The sequence below is a fragment of the Apium graveolens genome, chromosome 3 (genome assembly GCF_009905375.1).
Source record: "Apium graveolens cultivar Ventura chromosome 3, ASM990537v1, whole genome shotgun sequence".
In the NCBI taxonomy this organism is placed as follows: Eukaryota; Viridiplantae; Streptophyta; class Magnoliopsida; order Apiales; family Apiaceae; genus Apium; species Apium graveolens.
The window spans coordinates 22,231,264-22,252,445 of record NC_133649.1 but is presented as its reverse complement, the minus strand read 5'-3'; the positions used below and the strand labels follow the sequence as shown (position 1 = coordinate 22,252,445).

At 36.6% G+C, this 21,182-nt stretch overlaps 2 protein-coding genes and 1 non-coding gene across 3 annotated transcripts; all 3 read right to left on the bottom strand.

The window, feature by feature from the left end:
- Window positions 1–2,085, bottom strand: LOC141713990 (uncharacterized). The gene is made up of 3 exons (XM_074517540.1): window positions 1,408–2,085; window positions 314–891; window positions 1–190 (listed from the first exon to the last, which is right to left on the bottom strand). Exons 1-3 carry the CDS (start codon window positions 2,083–2,085, stop codon window positions 1–3), a joined length of 1,446 nt encoding a protein of 481 aa, XP_074373641.1.
- Window positions 2,086–9,096: 7,011 nt separating this feature from the next.
- LOC141711973 (putative UDP-arabinopyranose mutase 2) lies at window positions 9,097–11,576 on the bottom strand. The gene is made up of 4 exons (XM_074514714.1): window positions 11,159–11,576; window positions 10,250–10,500; window positions 9,999–10,167; window positions 9,097–9,696 (listed from the first exon to the last, which is right to left on the bottom strand). The coding sequence occupies exons 1-4, from the start codon at window positions 11,474–11,476 to the stop codon at window positions 9,358–9,360; spliced, it is 1,077 nt and encodes a 358-aa protein (XP_074370815.1). The 5' UTR covers window positions 11,477–11,576; the 3' UTR covers window positions 9,097–9,357.
- A 9,200-nt stretch (window positions 11,577–20,776) lies between these two features.
- On the bottom strand, window positions 20,777–20,880 carry LOC141716005 (small nucleolar RNA R71). Its single transcript, XR_012572741.1, has one exon. It is a non-coding gene; the product is annotated as a small nucleolar RNA R71 (small nucleolar RNA).
- Between the last annotated feature and the right edge of the window lie 302 nt (window positions 20,881–21,182).

Sequence of the window (21,182 nt, the reverse complement as noted above, 5' to 3'; positions counted from 1 at the left end):
TCACAGTGGGTATGCTGTACGAACTTCGACTCTATGGGCCTGAAAATACGGCCGCAATTTTCTTGACGCAAGAATCAGGGCGTAAACCAGTTTCTCCATATTTGTGTAGCGAGTTTCAGCGTCGTGTAACCGCTTGCTCACGTAGTACACTGGTGATTGCTGCCCGTCTTCCTCTCTTACCAGAACCGCACTGATCGAATATTCAGACACTGCGAGGTACAGTATTAGATTTTCCCCATCCAATGGCTTTGACAACATGGGAGGATGCCCCAGTTGCTCCTTGATTCTTTTGAAAGCCTCTTCACATTCTGACGTCCATACAAAGTCTTTCCCAGCTAATCTAATCGCCTTGAAAAACTCCTTGCATCTATCAGACGACTTTGAAACAAATCGGTTTAACGCGGCGATCCTCCCAGTCAAACTCTGCACCTGTTTCACATTGGTGGGTGACTTCATATCCAATAATGCCTTGATCTTCGCGGGGTTGGCCTCAATTCCCCTGTGGTTGACAATGAACCCGAGAAACTTTCCCGATTCCACGCCGAACACACATTTTTGTGGATTTAATTTCATACGAAACCTCCTCAAAATATTAAACATCTCCATCAGGTGCTTGATATGGTCAGTTGTCACCTTAGATTTCACCAGCATATCGTCCACATACACTTCCATGGTTCTCCCGATTTGGTCTTTGAACATCATGTTTACCAGCCGCTGGTAGGTCGCGCCAGCATTAATCAAGCCAAAAGGCATTCCTATGTAACAGTATAACCCCCTGTCTGTAATAAAGGACCTATGTTCTTGATCGGGGCCATACATCGGAATTTGATTGTATCCGGAGTATGCATCCATAAAACTCAACAACGCATGCCCTGCTATCGCGTCAACCAACTGATCAATTCTTGGCAGCGGGAAGCTATCCTTTGGACAGGCCTTATTGAGATCCGTGAAATCCACACATGTCCTCCACTTCCCATTCGGTTTCTTCACCAGTACTGGATTTGCAAGCCATTCGGGGTAGAACGATTCTTTGATCAACCCCACTTCCAACAACCGGTCTACTTCTTCTTTTAATGCTATCGCCCTTTCTCCACTTACTGGGCGACGTTTCTGACGTATGCCCTTACAATTCGGGTGGATATTCAAACGGTGACACATTACTTCCGGGTCGATCCCTATCATATCTGAATGACTCCATGCGAAAACATCGAGGTTTGCAATTAGAAAGCGGGTAAGACCTCCTCTCATCTCCTCATCCAACTGAGATCCCACTTTCAAAACCTTGCTTGGGTCATTTTTATCAACTGGAATAGATATTGTGTCTTCGGCCGGTCCCGTTCTTTCGATAAGCATAGGGATCCTGGGATCCAAATCGAAATCAAAGTCTCGGGGGTCTTCAATTTCTACTTTTTCATCTGAGGGCGCGTCCTCGTTTGGAGGAGCATCAACCTCAACTTCATTCAAGGGCGCATCCTTCTTTTGAGGAGCATCAACCTTGCAGTTATCGCCGAGACCTTGCAAAATCTCACTTCTCCCTTCCAACTTTTCCCCGTTAACCTCTTTCTGCGTGATTCCCCCTGTGTGACTCACCACCACTTCTTCTACACTACGGATTTTCGAAACACGTCCCTGCATCACAAAAGAGTTCCCAGAGGTATTGGTTTCTTCCTTTCCGGGGTTCTCAACAAAATAGTGGGCATGGACCTCTCCACCCGGTTTTGTATGAATATCTTCTATATCTTCAAATGGGAGACCTTTCCCTTCATACCTTCTTCTGCGAAATTCCTTGACAGCCTTGTGATAGCAGTCACGTGACTCATACTGTGACCCTCTCAGGCTGCCAACTCCGTTTGGCGTCGGGAACTTTATCATCAAGTGGTGTATCGAGGTTATCACCCTGAACGCACGCAACCAAGGTCTGCCGACCAGTACGTTGTGCGCGGAATCCTGATCTAGCACCTTAAAATCTATCATTTGAGTAACCGACAAAGCCCCTTCCCCAAGCGTGACGGGAAGTCTGACTGAGCCCATAACTCTCACTGCTTCCCCCGTAAAGCCATAGACGTGCGCATCTTCAAAATACATGTCACTATCTGGGAAACCCAGCTTTTTGTAGGTGCTATAGTACAAGATGTTTGTAGAACTCCCATTATCCAGGAACACTCAATGTACGTTCATTGCCCCAATAAGCATGGTAATCACCAGCGCATCGTTGTGAGGATGATGCACCCACCTAGATTCTTTTTCCCTGAATGTAATATCAGCGGACTCCCCCTTAAAGACCTTCGGGGGTCTATCTTCCAAGCTGTGGATGTTAGTGAGCGGTGGATGTCGCGCTTCTCTCGCGTTTCTTTCAAGTGCTCGATTACTGTCACCAATAAAAGGGTGTCCTCCAAAAATTGCCCTGATGCTGCCGGCCCTCCGAAACTTGACCTCCGCTGTTTTCTCAACATCCTCCGCCCGCGAGGGTTGTCTTTCATCTTTACCCTTGTCATCAAGTCCCCTGCGTCGCTTCACCTTGTCGATCCATTCTCCTAGGTGTCCAGCCTTGATCAATTCCTCAATCTCATCCCGCAAGTGACGACACTCGTGGGTGTCATGGCCAGTAGACTCATGGTAGTCACAGTACTTCTTTTTATCTCTGCTTTGCCATGAAGTTAGACGGTCGGTCTTCTTGAAGATTCCCCTGTCCTTATTTACCTCGAAGATATGATCAATGGACGCCGCCAGCGGGGTATAATTGCTGACTCTTCTCTCGTAGTTCGATGGTGGGCTCCATTCTCTTCGCGAGCTCACAGCGTTTACCCTGTTAGGGCTTCTGGCGTTTCGCCGATAACCCGGACTTACAGATCTGTCCCTTCTCTTGGATCGCCCCTTGGAGTTATAGGTATCATCATTCTTTTTTGTTTCTGCAAGCGACTGCTCGATTGCTTTGAACGACTCCGCCTGTGCGAGCACATCGGCCAATGACACTGGGTCTTTCCCTTGTAGGTGTTTCCAGAAATCCGTCCCCACACGCAACCCAGCTATAAGCAATATTTTCAACGTTTCGTCAGTTGCACCCCTCACCAAAGTAGATTCTGCGTTAAACCTCTTGAAATATGAAGTCAAACTTTCTCCTTCCTTTTGTTTCACATTAGCCAGCGTGGTAACAGGTGGTGTGTACTTCACCGCGGCTTGAAATTGTGTTAAAAACAAAGTTTTCATCTGTTCCCAGGATGTAATTACACCTGGACCAAGCTTTTGGAACCACTGCTGAGCACCTTCTCTGAAAGTGGCTGCCAAGAGACGGCATCGAGCCAAATCAGGTACTTGATATACATCCATTTCAATGTTAAAATGCCCCAAGAACTCCACAGGATCAGAGTTCCCGTGGAAATGCAAGTCGTTGGTTGTGTTCCGGTATCCCGCGGGCAATTGCGCCTCCCTCACAACAGCAGCAAAAGGAGAAGGAGCTTGCGCTGTCGCCGTTACTCTTCCTCCCTCAAGATGGTTGAGTAACCGCTTGAGGTCGTTCACATTAAACGTCCCTACCCCAGGAATGATTTGAACATTAGGCTGCTGGGGTTGCTCTGCGACTTGCTGAAATTCCCCTTGATTACCCCCCGGGTGCGGCGGAGGATCTCGCCGCCCCTCACCTTGAGGCTGCGGCGGTGGCATATTACCATTTTGGTTCTGAATGTTTTCCCGTACACGAGGTTCATCCTGACCGTGTCGCGGAATTTCATCATTGTTCTGCATTCTTACTTGAGTCCGCCCGCCGTCCTGGTCATGAGGACGCGCTCCAGACCCATTACCAGTAACGCTGTGAGAAGCTACGGGAATAACGGCGGGGGCTTCTCCAGCGGAGTGCGCTCCACCTCTCCTACCATTGTAAGGGGCTCTTCCGTATTGATATCCCATCCTTCCTCGTCCATTCCTCTGATATCCCCGGTAGAAATTCCCGGGCCTTCCTCGCGGAGGGGCACGCTCGTGCTCGCGGTGCCGCATCCCGTCATCCCTTTGGAATGCGGGGGGCACACGCGTCGTATCACGGGGCCTCGCTTCTCCGGCGTTTCCTTCCTTTTGCCATTCTACCAGCAACATCCTCAAATCGTCATCCTCCAACCTTATGCCAAGCCTCTTCTTCAAGGTTGAAAGATCCCTTCCTTCCTCGTCTTGGCTTTGAGCGTTCTCCACACGGCGACGCTCCTCCATCGTACGTCCAGACCTATGCGGGTGTGGCACTACCTGGTTGCCCAGGTGAGGCCTTTCCCTGCCTTCAATGTCCTCATCCGCAAGCTCTACAATAGGTTCTACATCGTCAGAATATTGCAAACGCCGCGGAGTGATTCGCGGGTTATCCCCGCTCCCCTGGGTATCTCCCTCAACTACAGGGGCTTTCCCCAAGGCATGACCGTGACGGGGGAAACGACGACCTCTCCTCGTCCTTCGACGCTCCACCGTGTTCAGTCTTGAGTTAAAACTGTTAAGAGTATCCCCCATGCGATATAATTGCTCCAATATATCAGTGTTGCTGATGAGAACTGGAGGTGTCCCCCCCACATCCGGAGCCCTTGGTGGGTCCGCCATGTTTCTGGGAACGTAAGGTTCGTGGCGAGTATAGCGCCCCCCGCCTTCCCCTTCTGACCTGCTGTCACTTCCATCATAAGAACTTCCATCACGATTGTAAGACATCTTTTCCTCCTAAGATTGCGACCTTAATTAGCAGCCCCTCCTTCTAGCGCCAATTTGTTGACAGAGGAATCTGGTAACAACAAAGATTGAGGTTTCTCGCCGGAACTAAGATCTGTGACGGTGGTTCTTTACCGGAAACTTAAGCGGTGTGTGGTGGTTTATGGTTGTTTTAGGCTGAGATTGATCAGAGTAAGTGGTGGCTCTCTTATCAGCTCTCAACTTCTTACCCTCTCAATGTGCCTACGTACCCTTTATATAGGGATCAAGCCTGACGTAGTTCTCGTAGAACAAGAAGTCTAATGTATTGAGACTTCTTACTCCTAAGCCCAATAGAAGCCCATCCGATATCCATCTTCTGCTAGCTTTAGGAATGTCCAACTATGAGGCCCAACCGCAAAGGCCCAAGGCTCGTCCGTAATCGTAAGACTTCACGGATAGTGCATCTCCCTGCGCAAGGATAACACTCCGCTACAGCTATCTCCCTTGATTTACGAACGCAGGTATAGCCACGGTTCACCCCAAATGCCAGACGCGTCCCTGTCCCCCGAATGAGGATAACCCACCAGATAGCAGGACAGGTGATCCCAAGCTCTTGGGTGCAAAGTGCAGGATGACTCCAAAGTTCTCCAACGAGGACATCCGTTGAATACAAGAACAGAGCTCCCAAAGCACACACCAAGGTTAAACCCCGCATCCCCAACGAGGACACCCGTTGAATACAGGAGGAGGCCTTCAATCATCAGGCATACCCCTGGAGGCCTTCAAGCTTTTCACGGACATCCCCCTCCTTGACCGTCTCAATGAGGGAATTCTTCCAAGAGTACCTGCAACAAATACATTAATAAAAATAACCTCCATCGCTCCTTTCCATGCAAGCTTTGTCCTGAATTCACCATTAAGATCACATAAAACAAACATAGGACGCGTCCTAGAAATTAGGGCGCGTCCTCACCCTTATTAGACTTGCACCGTCTCCTCTAAACCATCACGCACAGCATTTCACCTCCTATGACGCGTCATTGCTAAAGTAGGCGCGTCCTACTGCGTCCATCACCATAAGCTCTCGCCTGCCAAGCACTTTCATAAACATTGACGCGTCCATAGAGTCTGGGGCGCGTCCTTCCTTGACCATGCACTCTTCTTGTCTCGTAACATATCCCTTTCCTAGTAGGCGCGTCCTGTAGGCTTGGACGCGTCCTTACTTCCACAACGCAACACTGAGTTTGACTGCAATTAGCCCGCGTTTGACCCGAGTCAACCCAATGCCAAATTTTGGATATAACAGAGACCATAATCCAGCCCAAGATACAACTGCTGAATCATGGGTAGAATTACCCACTTCTTTCCAATCTCCTGTTTGAGTGCTGGTAATGTTGTACGAGTTGTATCAACATCCAGCTTCAAAAGCACATCATCCCACAATGTTTTGATAAAGACCATGATTGTTACCTTGAACAGAGTTTACTATAAAATATGAAGATGAAAAAAGAAGGGTTTTGCAGAGAGCAATAATTACATGTTAACTTGCGAGTATGCACCCATTATATAGGCATGGCCTCTGTATCCTAAATATAGTCAAATTTATATTCGTCCTTAACCTTCGCATAGTAGGAAATTTAATTTAATGATTAATAAAATCTGACGCTGATACTTGGGCCCCAAGGTTTCAAAATTTTATTTACAAAGATTTAGAGACTATCGAAGCCCGAATGGGCCAAGACACGGGCCAAGACTACCCCAGCCCCGGTTATAGGGCACGGTCAAATTTTTGTTTAGGTCATCGAAAGCATGATAAGATCCACTTTACATTTGTAAAATGCCCTCTCCAACGGCTCCAAATTTGTACCAACAAATTTTGATCCAATTTTTTTAATATTTTTTCAGATTTCTAATAAAAATTCTTTCTTTTATTCTATGATATTCATCTAAATTTATAATTTACGGGTGATGTTTTGACTAGAAGAAAGTTGATTTAATTTATCCGAAAAAATTGATGATTCAGTTTAAATAGTTTTTCATTTAAGTTGTAGTTTAAATTCTTGACAAAAAAAATTGTAGTTTAATAAATTTTATGAATGGTTATTGTTATTTTATATGTTTGAATGTGTTTTTTGATTTGAATTTAAGAAATGCAATCATTTTCAGTCTGATTATATTTTAGGACTCTGTTACTATAAAACTAAAAATTGAAAATAATTACATTATTGTCATATTTTAAAATATCTTAAATTAAATCTAATAAACTATATTAAAAAAATAAAGTTCTTATTTTAATACTATTTGGGACGAATGAATAGTTCGGTCCAAGCCATCCAAATTTGATCTCATGTTTATATCTCTGTTGAGAGAATTTGAACCGAAATCGGTTTGAATTTAAATTTATTTATTACTTTTTTTAAAAAAAGACGAAAACTTTGGTTACTATAGAAATTATCTGCCTTTTATACATGTCTGTTTGTTTTTTTCTTTAGAAACTCCATGCTAATACGTTAAAATATGATAAATTGTTTAATAACAAAATTTCATAAATTCTCATATTTAAGTACCGGATTTTTTTTAATTGTAGGTAACCCGAATAGTAGGTAACCCGCAGCCGCTATCTTTTGGGTGCGTACGGGGTAAACTCTACGGGTTCACGTAATAGTCTGCAAGCCACGTGAACCATGTTAAACCGCAGTTAAGCGACAGACTCTGACTCAGGAGGCATAATCATAAATTCTCCTCACATGGGATTCGAACCTGTGACCAAAAGATTAGTTTTCTTCTCTTTAATCAACTGAGGCAACCATTGCAGTCAAGTACCGGAAATTTTATAAAGTTTTATTTCGGTTTGTTGTTAAAAATTGATACGTTGTTATGAAAAGTGTTAATAAAAAAGTGTTAGTTGTAATGTTAGTAATTTTACCATTCAAATGCAAGTGTATATGTCGTAACAAGTTGTACAATAATTTGTTTTCACATAAACTAATTTTCAGTTGCAAACTATGAAACATCGTTATTATTTCGATTAAAGTCAATAAAAGTATAAAAAGATTAGCACTTGAATAACGAAGTACCATATATAAATTTTCATATTAATAAAAGTATGTCTTTAACTTCAACTTGTATATTTCTATAAATCACTCTTACATTCTCAATGTCAGTCTTCCAATTACTAGTCTAAGACTTTTAAATCATCACCAGAAGCTTCTGAATCTCAAGTGATACTAATTCATTAACTAATTTCCGTATTCTTACAAAAAAAAAATTAAGTATCTAAAAAGCGCTAAGTAACGCCTAGGATGTTTAGGTATATCCCTATCCTAACCACTAATTAACCTAACATCAGTTTCAAGTTATAGTGAATATATCTTTATTTAGGCTTTCTTTTTCAAGTGTGCCTAAATTATCAAATCAATTTCAGGATTGATCACTTCTTAAATATCAATGAACATAAAAGACTATAAGCAAGCAATTGTAATAAACACCAAAATAGAGAACTTGAAATGATTTTATATATTAACACACGTATTTATCAGAGGAGGCTTAGAAACAATTTAGTTAAACATCACAAAAGACAATATTAAATACAATAATAAAGACATAATATCAATTTAACAATAAAGAAAAGTGAAGTAAAGAATATAAAATTCTAGAATGTTTCCTCTCCGCCGCTTTTCTCCATGTCTTCTTTCTTCCTCATGTGTGTTCTTTCTCATTGTATATAAGTGCTATCTCTCATGTGTACGTGTATACGTTTTTCTACTCTCTAAAACTCGTGCAATTTACCATTTTTAATTAATATTTTAGATTTATTATATTATCATCTCACAACTTAACTTACCTTCTACTAATAGGAATAATTTTTTTTAATATATAACAACTATACATAACATTATTGGAGTCAAAATATTTTTTCATTCTGTATAATACAGTCAACTATTATTTTTTATTATTTTAATCAATCATTGATGTTCTAGTCCTAGAGATAAAGTTTCTTACAAATATGGTTAAAAAAAGTATTTCAAATGTTTAAGCAATAAATAGCTAATCTCTTATACTGATATTTATATCAAATTTCTTATTTTAAAATTTAAAACTTGTATAACTAGTCTTTTGAAATGCTCTTGGTATAAGATTTCCCAAGACTTATTTGTCAAATGTACATGTTTTTTACTGCATGATTCCACTCTGCAGGAACTCCCGAAAACATCCTTTATAAAAAACAAATATACAGTAGGAAGAATGTGTCGTCCTAATCAACGGTAAAATCATATCTGGAAAATTTCGAGATCAATGTTCTTCATTATCATCGTTTATGAAAGTTCTATGTTTTTATTCCCGCGTAATCTATATTGGGTATCATCCTTCAACCCATTGCATTTTCAGATAGAATATTAGAAAACCTTCCGGCTAAATAGTTCCGATACTAAAATCAGAGATAAAAACAACCATTAGCATAAATCAAGGAGGAAACATGTTCCTGAACCCCAACAGTAAATTAAATAAGACAATTCTCCGAATATTATGCTAAAAGTATAGCAATACATAATTATCCAAATAAATAAAAATAACAACTAAATAATACCCTCCACAGGGGTGAAGTTCATAAGTTAAGATCCTAATTACCCTCGAAAGCAAAAGAATTCCACGTCTATGTCTCTCTCTTCCTCTCCCTCTCCCGAAGCAGAACAATGTCGATTACTTTTTTACCTTAACATCTGCTGCTGCTGCTGCATCTGACGGGTTCAACTCATCCCAAGCTTCAATCCAGGTAACCATAGCATCTGAAAGCTTGATGAAATATTCATCAATCTTTCCAAGCTTTGCCTTCACTTGCTTGGAAAGCTCGAGATAGCACTGTTGCACGGTGGTGCACTCCTTAGGCAGGGTTGCGGCCTGGAAAAAGGGGATAATCTCCTCTTGCCAGTAGATGCCTTTGTATTCTTTCTTCAAGTTGACAAAGGGGTTGCTTGCTTTGCTGTGCCAGATGTATGGCAGACCTGTCTTCACACCCAAACCTAGGTGGTCGCAGATCACCTACACATGTCCAATGTTAGTAGGCATAAGGTAACTACCAATGTGTATATAGATGCTGTCTCTGGTCAGCTGAAATGCTGGTGAGATTATTACTCAGTTTTAAATGCTTGACCTTCATGAAAAATATGTGAATTAAGACTATAGACAATCAGTGTAGGCAAAGAAAATTAAACAAAATTTCGTTGTGTTTATATAACAAGTTAAAAACCTTTATAGTTCTTGTGCAAATTTTAAAAAATCAAGACTTCAGACGATGAGCAAAAGCAATAAAGGGCATGTTAAGGAAATTAAACAATAATTACCTTGATGCACCAGCCAGCCCACATGTCGTCGTAACGCCCAATTGGCTGACCATCTCCCATGAGTCCAAAGTACATTGCAGGGCCAATGAGTTCACGGTCAAATCCCAAGTTCATACCACACATCGGGAACAGAGTCCCCTTCGGTATGGTCATCACTGCATCAACATACCTGAAAAAGAATCAAGTTTAAAATCAGGCATTAGAATCATATTTGAAAGTTAAGGAAAAATAAAGCAAAATAAGCATTCTACCTCGTGTTCCTCTCACGGGGCTTAACCAGCTGAGTGGGGGCATCATAATCAGGGATGTTGAGCCAAAGACCATGGGAAACAGCTGTTGGGACACCCTCACGCATGCTAAAGGGATAACCACGGACAAAGTCAGCACCGTCTCTGTAAGGGTCATACAGGGTGTTGAAGAACAATGGGGTTGAGGGGCTTAGCAAGTTCTTGATGTGCTGCTCAAGTGCATTGATATCTTTTCCAGATGGATCTTTGGCAACCTATACAAAGTTCAGAAATAAACACAACAACTTAAACACCATAAAAACTGCACAATGTCACAGATGACTTCCAAAAGAACAAAATATAGCATCACAATTCCCAGGTTCGACAATGTGAGATCCAAGTACGCATTCGGTAAATAAACAGATTATATTTTAAAGCAACACACAATATAAATTGACAAAGACCTATGGTAATTGAGATCAGACTAGTGGACAGGTGATTATAAGGCTTCGACAGACTGGATCAGATGCAGATCTAATGTAAAACAGACTTAAAATAAATCAGAGCAGAAAAAACACAAAATTTAACACTTTAATTTAAACCACAAAATTTGAATCCAGATTCAAACAAATAAACCTCACAACAACAAATTGAAATCTCAAATCAGATAAGCAATGCAATTGCTGTGCTTACAAGCCAAACCAACAGACACACAACAATAGTCAACCCCAAGTCAAACAACCAATCTTACACCAACCCATAAACCTAAAACCCTGAAAAGACCACAACTTTACAAGATTCAACCCAAAACCTCCAAAAAATCAAAACTTTTAAAGATTAATAAACAAAATAAACCCCCAAAACCCAGATCAAGAACCAAAACTACAAAAATCCACAAAAAGGGTAATCAAGAAAACAAAAAAAAAGACTTACAAAGCAATCATCATCAATAGTATAGATATACTTCTTCTTAGACACCATGTATCCAAAGCACCTACAAGCAGAGTCTTTGAAAGAGATACAAGAAGCCTTAGGACCCAAAATCCTATTAATATCATTACGATTATACAACTCATAATCAAACCCTTGAGGCACTTTAATAGTCCTAGAAGGATCACCATCTTGAACAATAATCAAATGGTATTGTTCAAAAAAGGGCCTCCACATCTCAAGAAAATCAAGATTTCGAATGGTGGGGATCACGATATCTAACTCATCTTTCAAAAGGGGTGTGGGAGATGGAGCAGCCATTGTTGAAAAGATTTGAGAGAGATTGAGTTTGAGATGGGGGGTTTTGAGTTGGGATTGTGAAGATGGTGGTGTGTTTATATAGAGTTTGTGTGTGTATAGGTGAGTAAGTAAGAGATTGAGTTTAATGTAAATTATAAGATTATTTTTCGAGATTTTTATTGTGAGTGAAATTCAAACCGCGTGAGGAGTTTAATTTTTATTCTACTTTTCGCCCCTTTTTTTGTTAAATTTTTGTACGTTTTGATTTTGCGGTGACCACATATTTCGCTGTGTTAGACATGTGTAAGTGTGTGATTGGGCGAGATAAGGATTTTTTGGTATATTGTGTATTTAATTTGGAAAAAATGAAAAGAAATTATAATTCATAAATTTTTTCCACGATAAAAAAGTAGAGGTTTTCTGAAGTTTATTTTTTTGCAAAAAATGACCTTTTAATTTCTGGTTTTAAAATATTTATACAAAAATATGATTTTGCAAATATATACAACCGATGCAACCCAACGCAATCAAATAAAATTTCAGCAATTTTTCATAATATATAAAATAAGTTATATATATGATTGATTTTGGTTATAAATCGTATTTTTATAAAAAAATTAAATATAGTAAAATCGTAAATAAATTTATAATTTTTTTTATGATTTTTCTAAAAATATTAAAAATATATATATAATAAAATCACAAACAAACTTAAAAAAAAATTCTTTTTTTTTGTCAAGAGCCTTCTCAATTACTTTATAGTTACCAAAAAATAGAAATAAACATGTGCATTAATTTGTCGTGAATAATATTCAACATTATATTTTTCCATATAAATTTCTTAACATATAGTAGTAATTTAAGTTAAGAGTTTGAATTGGGTTGAATTTGAATGTAAGAGTAATTTGGATGTGATCTGTGGAAAGAGGATGTTTTAGTTTGAATTACACACGCTACCCCTTTCGGATCTTCGTTTCTCATGTGAGTAGTGGTAGAGTGATGACTAATGATGCGGGTCCCATATATTTTATTCGGTCCCACATGAAACTTTTCAACTAAATACGTGGCGTTGATACGTTTGTAGAGAGTTGAGAGAAGATGGCCTAGCATGATGTGAGTAGGTGACAACCAACGTTTGAATTGTTAATGGGCTGTAAACTCACGTGTTTTCAGATCTTAAAATGTCCCAGCGGGTATTTGCGTATTTGCACATATACGGGGTTATGTCGATGCTCTTCGGATATTCCGCATCCAAGATTTTTTATTTCTTCCGTTTTCGTTTAATGCCGTTTAATTTATTTATTTTTGTAATTCTATCTTCTATCCCATAAATTTTAGAGGTTTTTCGGAAATTAACTTTTTTAAATTTATATGATATTTTTTAATTTTTATTTACAAAAATATAATCTTTCAAAAATACGATTTTATAAAGGTAATAAAAAATCTGTCATTTTTTGAAAAATATAAAAAGGTGCATCTGTGATTTTTTATTATTAATTTATATTTTTTTTTAATATTGAAATTGCAAAAAGAAATAACAAGATAATAATTTTAATAATTTTTGTTTTTATAGTACCACCCATAGATATTTTAGATTAGAAACTGTAGGAGAAAATTATTTTTATAGACTACTATTTACGAGGAGAAAAAATAAGAGAAAGAGAATATAAGAAGGGGAATGTTATATTTTGAGTTTGTTTTAGTTTTCGGAGCTTAAAAAATTAAAAGATCAAATTATTACATTAATCCTCAGCTGAGAATTATTTAATTGATTCAGGGAACAGTTTTGTATTTTTACATATTTTTGGTCTCCATAAATAACATTTTCTTATAAGAAAGGTATGGGGGACCCTACGTGAATGTCGGTGTCGAATAAATCATGTCCGCAAATTACTGCACCTTTTCTCCTCCTATGTTAAAAGTGTTGGATTGCCTAGTCTGTATTAATTTTCCACATGAACCATGTCCCTGTCCTTCACATTTTGCATTCATTGTGGAGCGTTTTTGTCCCAGGTTTTTACTCTTTTAACTTGGCCTCCTTTTAAGCTTTTTCACGGACCCGGGGGTTATTCTCACATTATTTTCGAACTGATCACGAATTCCATGTACTTTCTTCATAATTTCCTATCTTAATTTCAAGTTCACTGCAAAGTTAGAACTTGCTTGTTTATGTCCTATATTATAGAAAATAAAATCCAAGTATATGTAAAAGTAGAAATAAAATTCACTATATTTAACTTATATTCTCTTAAATATATTATCATCAATCTCCTAAATTTTATAGAAAATAAAATCCAAGTATATGTAAAAGTAGAAATAAAATTCACTATATTTAACTTATATTCTCTTAAATATATTATCATCAATCTCCTAAATTTTCTATAACATCTCCCATTAAGATTTTTTAAATCAATTTACCATCATAATATTCTTCTAAAACTTATACTTTCTCCTTAAATATTATCCTAAAGTTTATATAAAAGCTTCCATTAAGATTTTTGAAATCAACCTACCATTATTATATTCTCCTAAAATTTCTACTTTCTCTTCAAATAAACATACCATATTTTTATTATCCTAAATTTTTTAATGTCATTTTTCTCTTAAAATTAACTTACTATATTGTATTTTCTTGAAAAATCCTTTTAATTTTTAGACAATGAAATATTACAAAAATAGGTATCCATAAATATTTATTATCATTTATAATATTATTCTACGATGTGTATATCTTTTAAAATCAATTTACTATATTATATTTTCCCATATTTTTAACTTATGAAATATTACAAAGACAACTATATATGTATAAATATGTTGGGTAGCACTCCATGGAGTAAACTGTTATGTAGAGAATCGTGAAGAACCATTATTTAAGAAATATAAAATATATAATTTATTTTATTTTTCATCGTATATAGTAAAAAAAAATTAATTATCAAGTTAAAAATCGAAGTTACACAATTTTTTATTTAAAAAATCTTTGAAAAAGTTTAAATTGGTTCTATAGAATCACAGTAGAATCACACTTATTAAAAATTATTCCACTTTAGAATCAAATTTAAAATCAAGTAATTTTATCAAATTTTAATTGTTAAATTTTTTATTATATTTATATTCTAGATTAACATCGAATTTTATATTTTTTAAAATAAAAAATTACAATTTATGATGAAATTCTATGATAAAAAAATGGTTCTCCACAGTTCTTCATATAAGATGGTTATTCACGGAGTAAAGGCCTAAATATGTTTTCTCAATATTTTTAAACATCGATATATCATTATGTTATACTTATATAGAGGAAAAGTCGAGGACGGTAAAATGGCGTCTCTAATATAATTTTTTTTAGTTTTTTTAAAATTTTATATTATTAAATGAAAAATAATTAGTTTGATTATTGACATAAATAATATATTTTATTATATTAAATTTGTGAAAAATGAGAGAGCAGCTCATTGAAATAAACAGGTTTAATGAGAGAGCGACCTTTTAAACTTCTTGATAAGATCAAATATAAAATATAAAAAAAATGAAAGATAATTTTAGAAGGTAGCTGTGAAACGCGACTCAGTAAACTATTATATATATATATATATATATATATATATATATATATATATATATGAAGATTAGCTTTATATATATACCTTCCAATTGACTGCCCGTATATTGTAGAAGATTAGCTTCAGATATATATTCTAAAAACATAATCTGGCGTCAAATCCTCTTTACCTAAAGTTTTTTTTTACCACAATTTTCTTGACACAAATGGACCCACAACTTATTCTTATGTTATTTTTAGCTATCTAGTAGTATCTACTTTGCAGTGCTTAAATCTGGGGTGACCGACAAAATACAGTTATTGGCCCATTTTCAAATATATACTAAATGAAGCCCATTATTATTAGCCTATCTGATAAGCCCAAAATCTATTGGCCCTCCATGGGTTTTGGGCCAGTTGAACTTGAGCCGCGAGACTGAATAGTGGGCTAAGATTACTGAATTGTAGCTGAAACGTCTTTCTTTTTTGCAAGCCCTTTAATACATCTGCGTACATCCTAAATATAAAAAAAAAAATGTAAGATAACGAATCTTAAATACTTGATTGAAAAATCATATCTCATGTAAAAAAAATAAATATATTTTCAATGGTGAAGTCGAACACAGTTTTGAGGCTCGATTTGTTTATAAAAATGTGGAACACAACAATTAAAAAAATGAACGATTTGACTGGAGTTACATTGTAATTGCAAATAGAGACAGGTACCTGAAACATTTGGAGAAAGAGATTAGATGACAATTAACAGTGAAGAATATAATCCAAGAAGTAGTGTGAGGTCAAATAATTGGCGATCACAAGAGAGGCAGGTAATGTTGCCTGGAAGAAGGGGTTAGTATGATAAGATTGAGATAGGGGTTACAACTTACTCATGTAGTTGGTGATTGGTTGGCCTAATAAGGTTAAGGTTAGGGCATGTGGTTCCTTATTTCACTTTATGCATGTGCCTACGTACTTTAAATCAACACCATTTTTGTTTTAATCATTTCTGCTTCTTTTCTTCCTTTTGGCCTTATGCATCAACATGCATACTCGTCAACTGTTTTCCCCACACCAGCGTGCGTATGAGCATGTGGTTGGACCCGACCACGCCTGCTCGGCCCAACACCGGTTTCACAAAAATCAGCTATACAAATTATAAATAGAGGTTCGATAATTATTAACAAAAAAGGAGTTTGATTCGATACAAGGCATGTACTTGTTGTGCGTGTAAATTAGGTACAGTTTTAGGGAGAGCAGGTGAATGTGAATATTGCTGCTGCACGTAATATCTCTTCTTCGTCAAGTGTAATGTATGGATCTTCGGTGTCAATTTGCGTAAATAAAATCACATAATTATATCAAGATTAACGACATGAAGTATTTTTAAATGCCAAATATGATGTACACTTGACAATAGCACATGGAAAATACACATATTTACTATACTATATAGTCGTTGCATTCTAGTGGAGGTAATCAGCTTCCATTGACATTCCAGATTACTAGTCTTGAAGTCTTAACTCTTACTTATTTATTGATATAATATATATTTCTTATTTGTACGGGATGTTTCCATTATGTTAATAAAAGGGGCAACTTGCACATTTCATAATAAAGAAGTAAAACATTTCTTTTTTATGCATACATTATTTAGACTTTTTTCCTTAAGGAAATTCCCCGCTTTTAATATGATACTGGTACATAACACGTGAACACGGTATAAAATAATACGAATAATTAATGTTTGAGTTTAAAAATTTGATATACGAACAAAAATATAATTAGTGTTGAGTTTGAATTTCCGATATAGGTACACGATATGTAACGAAAGTATATCGAATAAATAAAATAGTTAACATTTTTAAATTATATAATATACACATATGTACTAAATGCCACTCCTCATGGCCACATTTATTGTTTTTCAAGACATTTTAATGGTAACTAAATCTATGTTATTTATTTTCAGATTCGTGGCTCTGGATGCAAAAAGAAACAGACAAGATTAATTCATTGATTTTATATTTTCAATTTCATTTTACATGTTGAACAATTTGTAGTTTGTTGCACGCTTGAACATTTTCACTTATTTTATTTATTTGTATATAGACTTTGTTGTATACTGTCCAATACCATTTAATTATTTATTTTATTTTTTGACAATTAATTTTTTCATATATAATAAGTATACTTTAGTGTACTAAAACGTGTAAACACGAATATATTAGTTTCAAGTTAGTGTCATCAAATTGGTATACAAATACAAATCCGGGTCGGATACGGGTTTAAGATTTGGTACACGAAAATACAAAAGTGCACGGAACGTTTGTACACGGCCCGAAACATTGTCGGGTCTAACTATACTCCTGGCTCATGCAAGCATATTATTCTTGGAGTTACTGTAGTTTGAATCATGAATAATATTATTTTAATAAAAAAATATCCCTAAATGAGAGTTATAAAAATATACAATGTGTTTTAATTTTTTAATTATACTCTGTAATTACAATAATATCCCCGCATTCACGTTAAAAATCTCTTTATACTCACCTAGATTAGGTGAATACGTACTTGGAAGTATTAACAGTCATATGTAATCTATTATTATATATATATCGATAGGTTCATGAACAAATACATATAAAAGATGAGCTTTCATGTGATGTATTAAAAAATGGGATAATTTATTCATACGTCTTTGAATTACAGGTCATTTGTTATTAAGGTCCTTCAACTGAAAAAGTCAATTTTTGCGTTTTTTAATTTTACAGAAATTTGATTAGCGTCCTTTGTTGTGCAAGACATGCATGTACTATAACAATACTAAGTCATATTGACAACCCTAAGATTTAGTTGTTTGATAATCAATTTTGTATTCTATATTGTATTACTTGAGTTTGTAAAATTGTTAGAAGAGTAGACTGGAGGATTTTATGTGAACAGATTCAAGTTAAGAAATAAACTCTGGAAGAAGATCAAGTAATGATCATGTCTCAGAGAAAAATGTAGAATTTTGGAGTTGAATAAAGGTGTTCTATGAAAAATGTTCTAAGTGAATATATCGACTAGTCACAGATCAAGTTATATCGAGAAGTGCAGAATGACTTTTCGAGAAGTCCAAAATGGCTTATAGAGAAGTCTCAGAGATATCGACGAGTCAAATGAAGATGTAGAGAACTGGACATATCGACAAGTCATTTCTGCATGTAGAGAACTCAGAGATATCGACAAGTCAAATAAAGATGTGAAAAATTGGATATATCGACAAGTCAATTTCTCATATAGAGAGCTCGGAGATATCGATAAGTCAAAATGTGTATATAGAGATCTCATAGATATCGACAAGTTATTTATACATGTAGAGATCCCGGACATATCGACAAGCCATTTCACATGCAAGGATTTAGAGATCTCGACAAGTTAAGTATATCTATAGAGAACTCAGAGATCTCAATAAATCATTATAATTCTCTAGATGTCACCTTTCTATAGACTAAACTGGAGATGTCGACATGTTTCTCAAATACAGAATGCAGACAAGTTCAAGATTCAAGATTATCAGTCAACAAAAGATCTATCAACTAGATTGAAAAGTCTACAAAGTAGCTGGAAGAATACAAGATCAAGGGCCAAGATTAACTGGAAAAAGAATGGTCACAGGCCTGCAAGATTCTGCACAGATTTTCTAAGTTAGAAATAAAAAAAGGCTGCTTTAGAAAGTAGTTTAGTACATTTTAGTGCAAGTCTTGTAAACCAGTGTTGTTAGTCTATAAAGCATGCACTGGTCCTTAGTTCACACGTAACAAATGAAAAGTGAAATTTATATCCACTTAGAACGCTTCGTAAAGGCTCGAATTGGTGATTTGTACTCAAGTTATTTGTGCTTTTGATGTGTTTTTGTAGTGTTTTGCATTTCAGGGTATATTTGGAAGAAGGAATAGATTTTACATTATTTCTATGCTAAAAGGGTGTTAGGATGGAGCCTCGGGAGTTAGCACGAAAGAAACCAGCAATTAAAGTCAAGGAAACAAGAAAAATCAGAATTTCCAGAAGGTCAGGGCGACCGCGCTAGTCTTGGGAGCGGTCGCGCCCATTTGTCAGAGAGCGAGCGTGCCCGCACTGGTATGTAGGGCGGCCGCGCTGGGTTGGGATTACAGAATCCTGATTGTAATATAATAATGATTTTTCAGACTCCAGATCGTATTGGGCTTATATAAAGCCTTTTAAAGACGTTTTTGATAACAACGAGAATAAGGAGAGAGCAGTAAGAAGACCTAATAGCACAATACAACGAAGGAGACGAAGAACTTGTTTTTACTTATGATTTTTTGCTTAAGTTGTAACGTTGGATGCTTATTTTCTTATTCGTTTGAACCTTACACTCTTGTAACGCACTTTTGATTATTATTCAGTTTATGAAGATCTAGTTTTTATACCATGCTTTCATTGGAATCCATGGTGACGATGAGTTCGGTTATGAACTAAATGTTATCATGGGGTTCTATATTTACTTATGGATTTATATAGTTAATTTATTTTAATATCTTGGTGTGTGGTGATTGATTGATATCCTAGTATTGGTTGTGCTTATTCGTCTTATGTGCGTAGCTAGCATATAAGATAGCGTGTTAATCTCTATTGAAGTGAAAGTGAATATAGAGGTTTAGAACTTGTCATGCTAGCATATGTTCATGTATAATTGTTATGCATGATTCGTAGGTAATTTTAACCATCTTACTTGCTCTATATAATCACGATAGGTAACTTGCGCATTAAACCATTATGTTTTCAAATTCTATAGACATATGGGGTTTAAGCATAATTGGTGTCTACTTAGCTTATATCTCTTTTGTGGATGTCTAGGAGTAGGATATTCGTGCAACAAAAGTTGGCGTTTACTAGTTTCGTGTTATCTGATTAGTTGTCATCATCATTTCATGCTAAGGTTAAGAACAATGACTTTGAATGAAGTATTTAATGAAGTTAGAATCCTATGTTTGTCTCATATAGTTAATTCAATCACTTTTATTCTTAGTTAATTGTATGTTAGTTTAATCTCAGTTATAAACATCTCAAATTGTTACTTGTCTTAGCATTAAACGATAACCATACATTGTTGCATAGGTGCATAATCTGAACTTAACTTAAACCAGTCTCTGGGGGAACGAACTTGACTTATATCTTATACTACTTGCGAACGTGTGTACATGCGTATAATTTTAGCGCGTGTTTTCGCCCTAACATGTTTTTAGCGCCGCTGTCGGGGACTCGATTTTTAATTTAGTTTATGTGCTTGCCATCAATGATCGTTAAAGTTCATTGACTCGATTATTTTCTTACAAGGTTTACTTTAGTTGTGTGTTTCAGGTACTCTGGTTTTTATTGTAATGGGAGAACCAACAGCAGATACGAAAGCTTTGATGGATTATTCTCAACCAAAGATTAATGACATTCAGTCTAGCATTGTCAGACCAGTCATTGCTGCTAATACCTTTGAAATCAAGTCTAGCATGATTTAATGGGTACAGAATTCAGTCCAGTTTGGGGGTTCTCCAATGGAAGATCCCAATACGCACATTAGGGATTTTATAGAGATCTGCGACACCTTCAGGTTCAATGGTGTGTCTGAGGATGTGGTGAAACTGAGACTGTTCCCATTCTCTCTGAGGGACAAGGCTAGGAGCTTGTCACACTCTCTACTAGCTGGTTCGATTTCTACTTGGGAAGATCTTGGTCAAAAGTTTCTCACTAAATTTCTCCATATGGCGAAGACAGCTGCAATTAGGAATGCACTTACTCAATTTGCGCAGCAATCGGGAGAATCTCTATGTGAAGCTTGAGAGCGCTACAAGGAGATGCTTAAGTATCCTCATTATGGAATACCTGATTGGATGATCATCAATTGCTTCTATAACGGTTTGGGAGCACAGTCAAGATCCATGCTCGATGCAGTATTATGGGCAAAGAACCACGAGGAAGCTTATGATCTAATTGAACTGATGGATGCTTATGAATATCAGTATCCAACCCAGAGATTGCCACAGGGCAATGTAGCAGGAGTTCTTAAAGTGGATACGACTACGGCTATCACTGCTCAACTAAAGGTGTTTTCTATGAAGATCGATTCTCTGGCTAACTATGGTGTTAATCAGATAACCACTGTTTGTGAGCTGTGTGCAGGTT

Bases quoted from the DNA above. Each gene is read 5' to 3' on its own strand.
- LOC141713990 (XM_074517540.1), bottom strand. From the start codon at position 2,085: ATGTATTTTGAAGATGCGCACGTCTATGGCTTTACGGGGGAAGCAGTG. The intron at 892-1,407 runs GTAGAAATTGAA...AGAATTGATCAG, and splicing joins ACGCGCCCTCAGATGAAAAA to TTGGTTGACGCGATAGCAGG. The intron at 191-313 runs GTCAGAATGTGA...ATATTCGATCAG, and splicing joins GGGAAAGACTTTGTATGGAC to TGCGGTTCTGGTAAGAGAGG.
- LOC141711973 (XM_074514714.1), bottom strand. From the start codon at position 11,476: ATGGCTGCTCCATCTCCCACACCCCTTTTGAAAGATGAGTTAGATATC. The intron at 10,168-10,249 runs GTAGAATGCTTA...ATTCTTTTTCAG, and splicing joins CCCCGTGAGAGGAACACGAG to GTATGTTGATGCAGTGATGA. The intron at 9,697-9,998 runs GTAATTATTGTT...GGACATGTGTAG, and splicing joins GGGCTGGCTGGTGCATCAAG to GTGATCTGCGACCACCTAGG.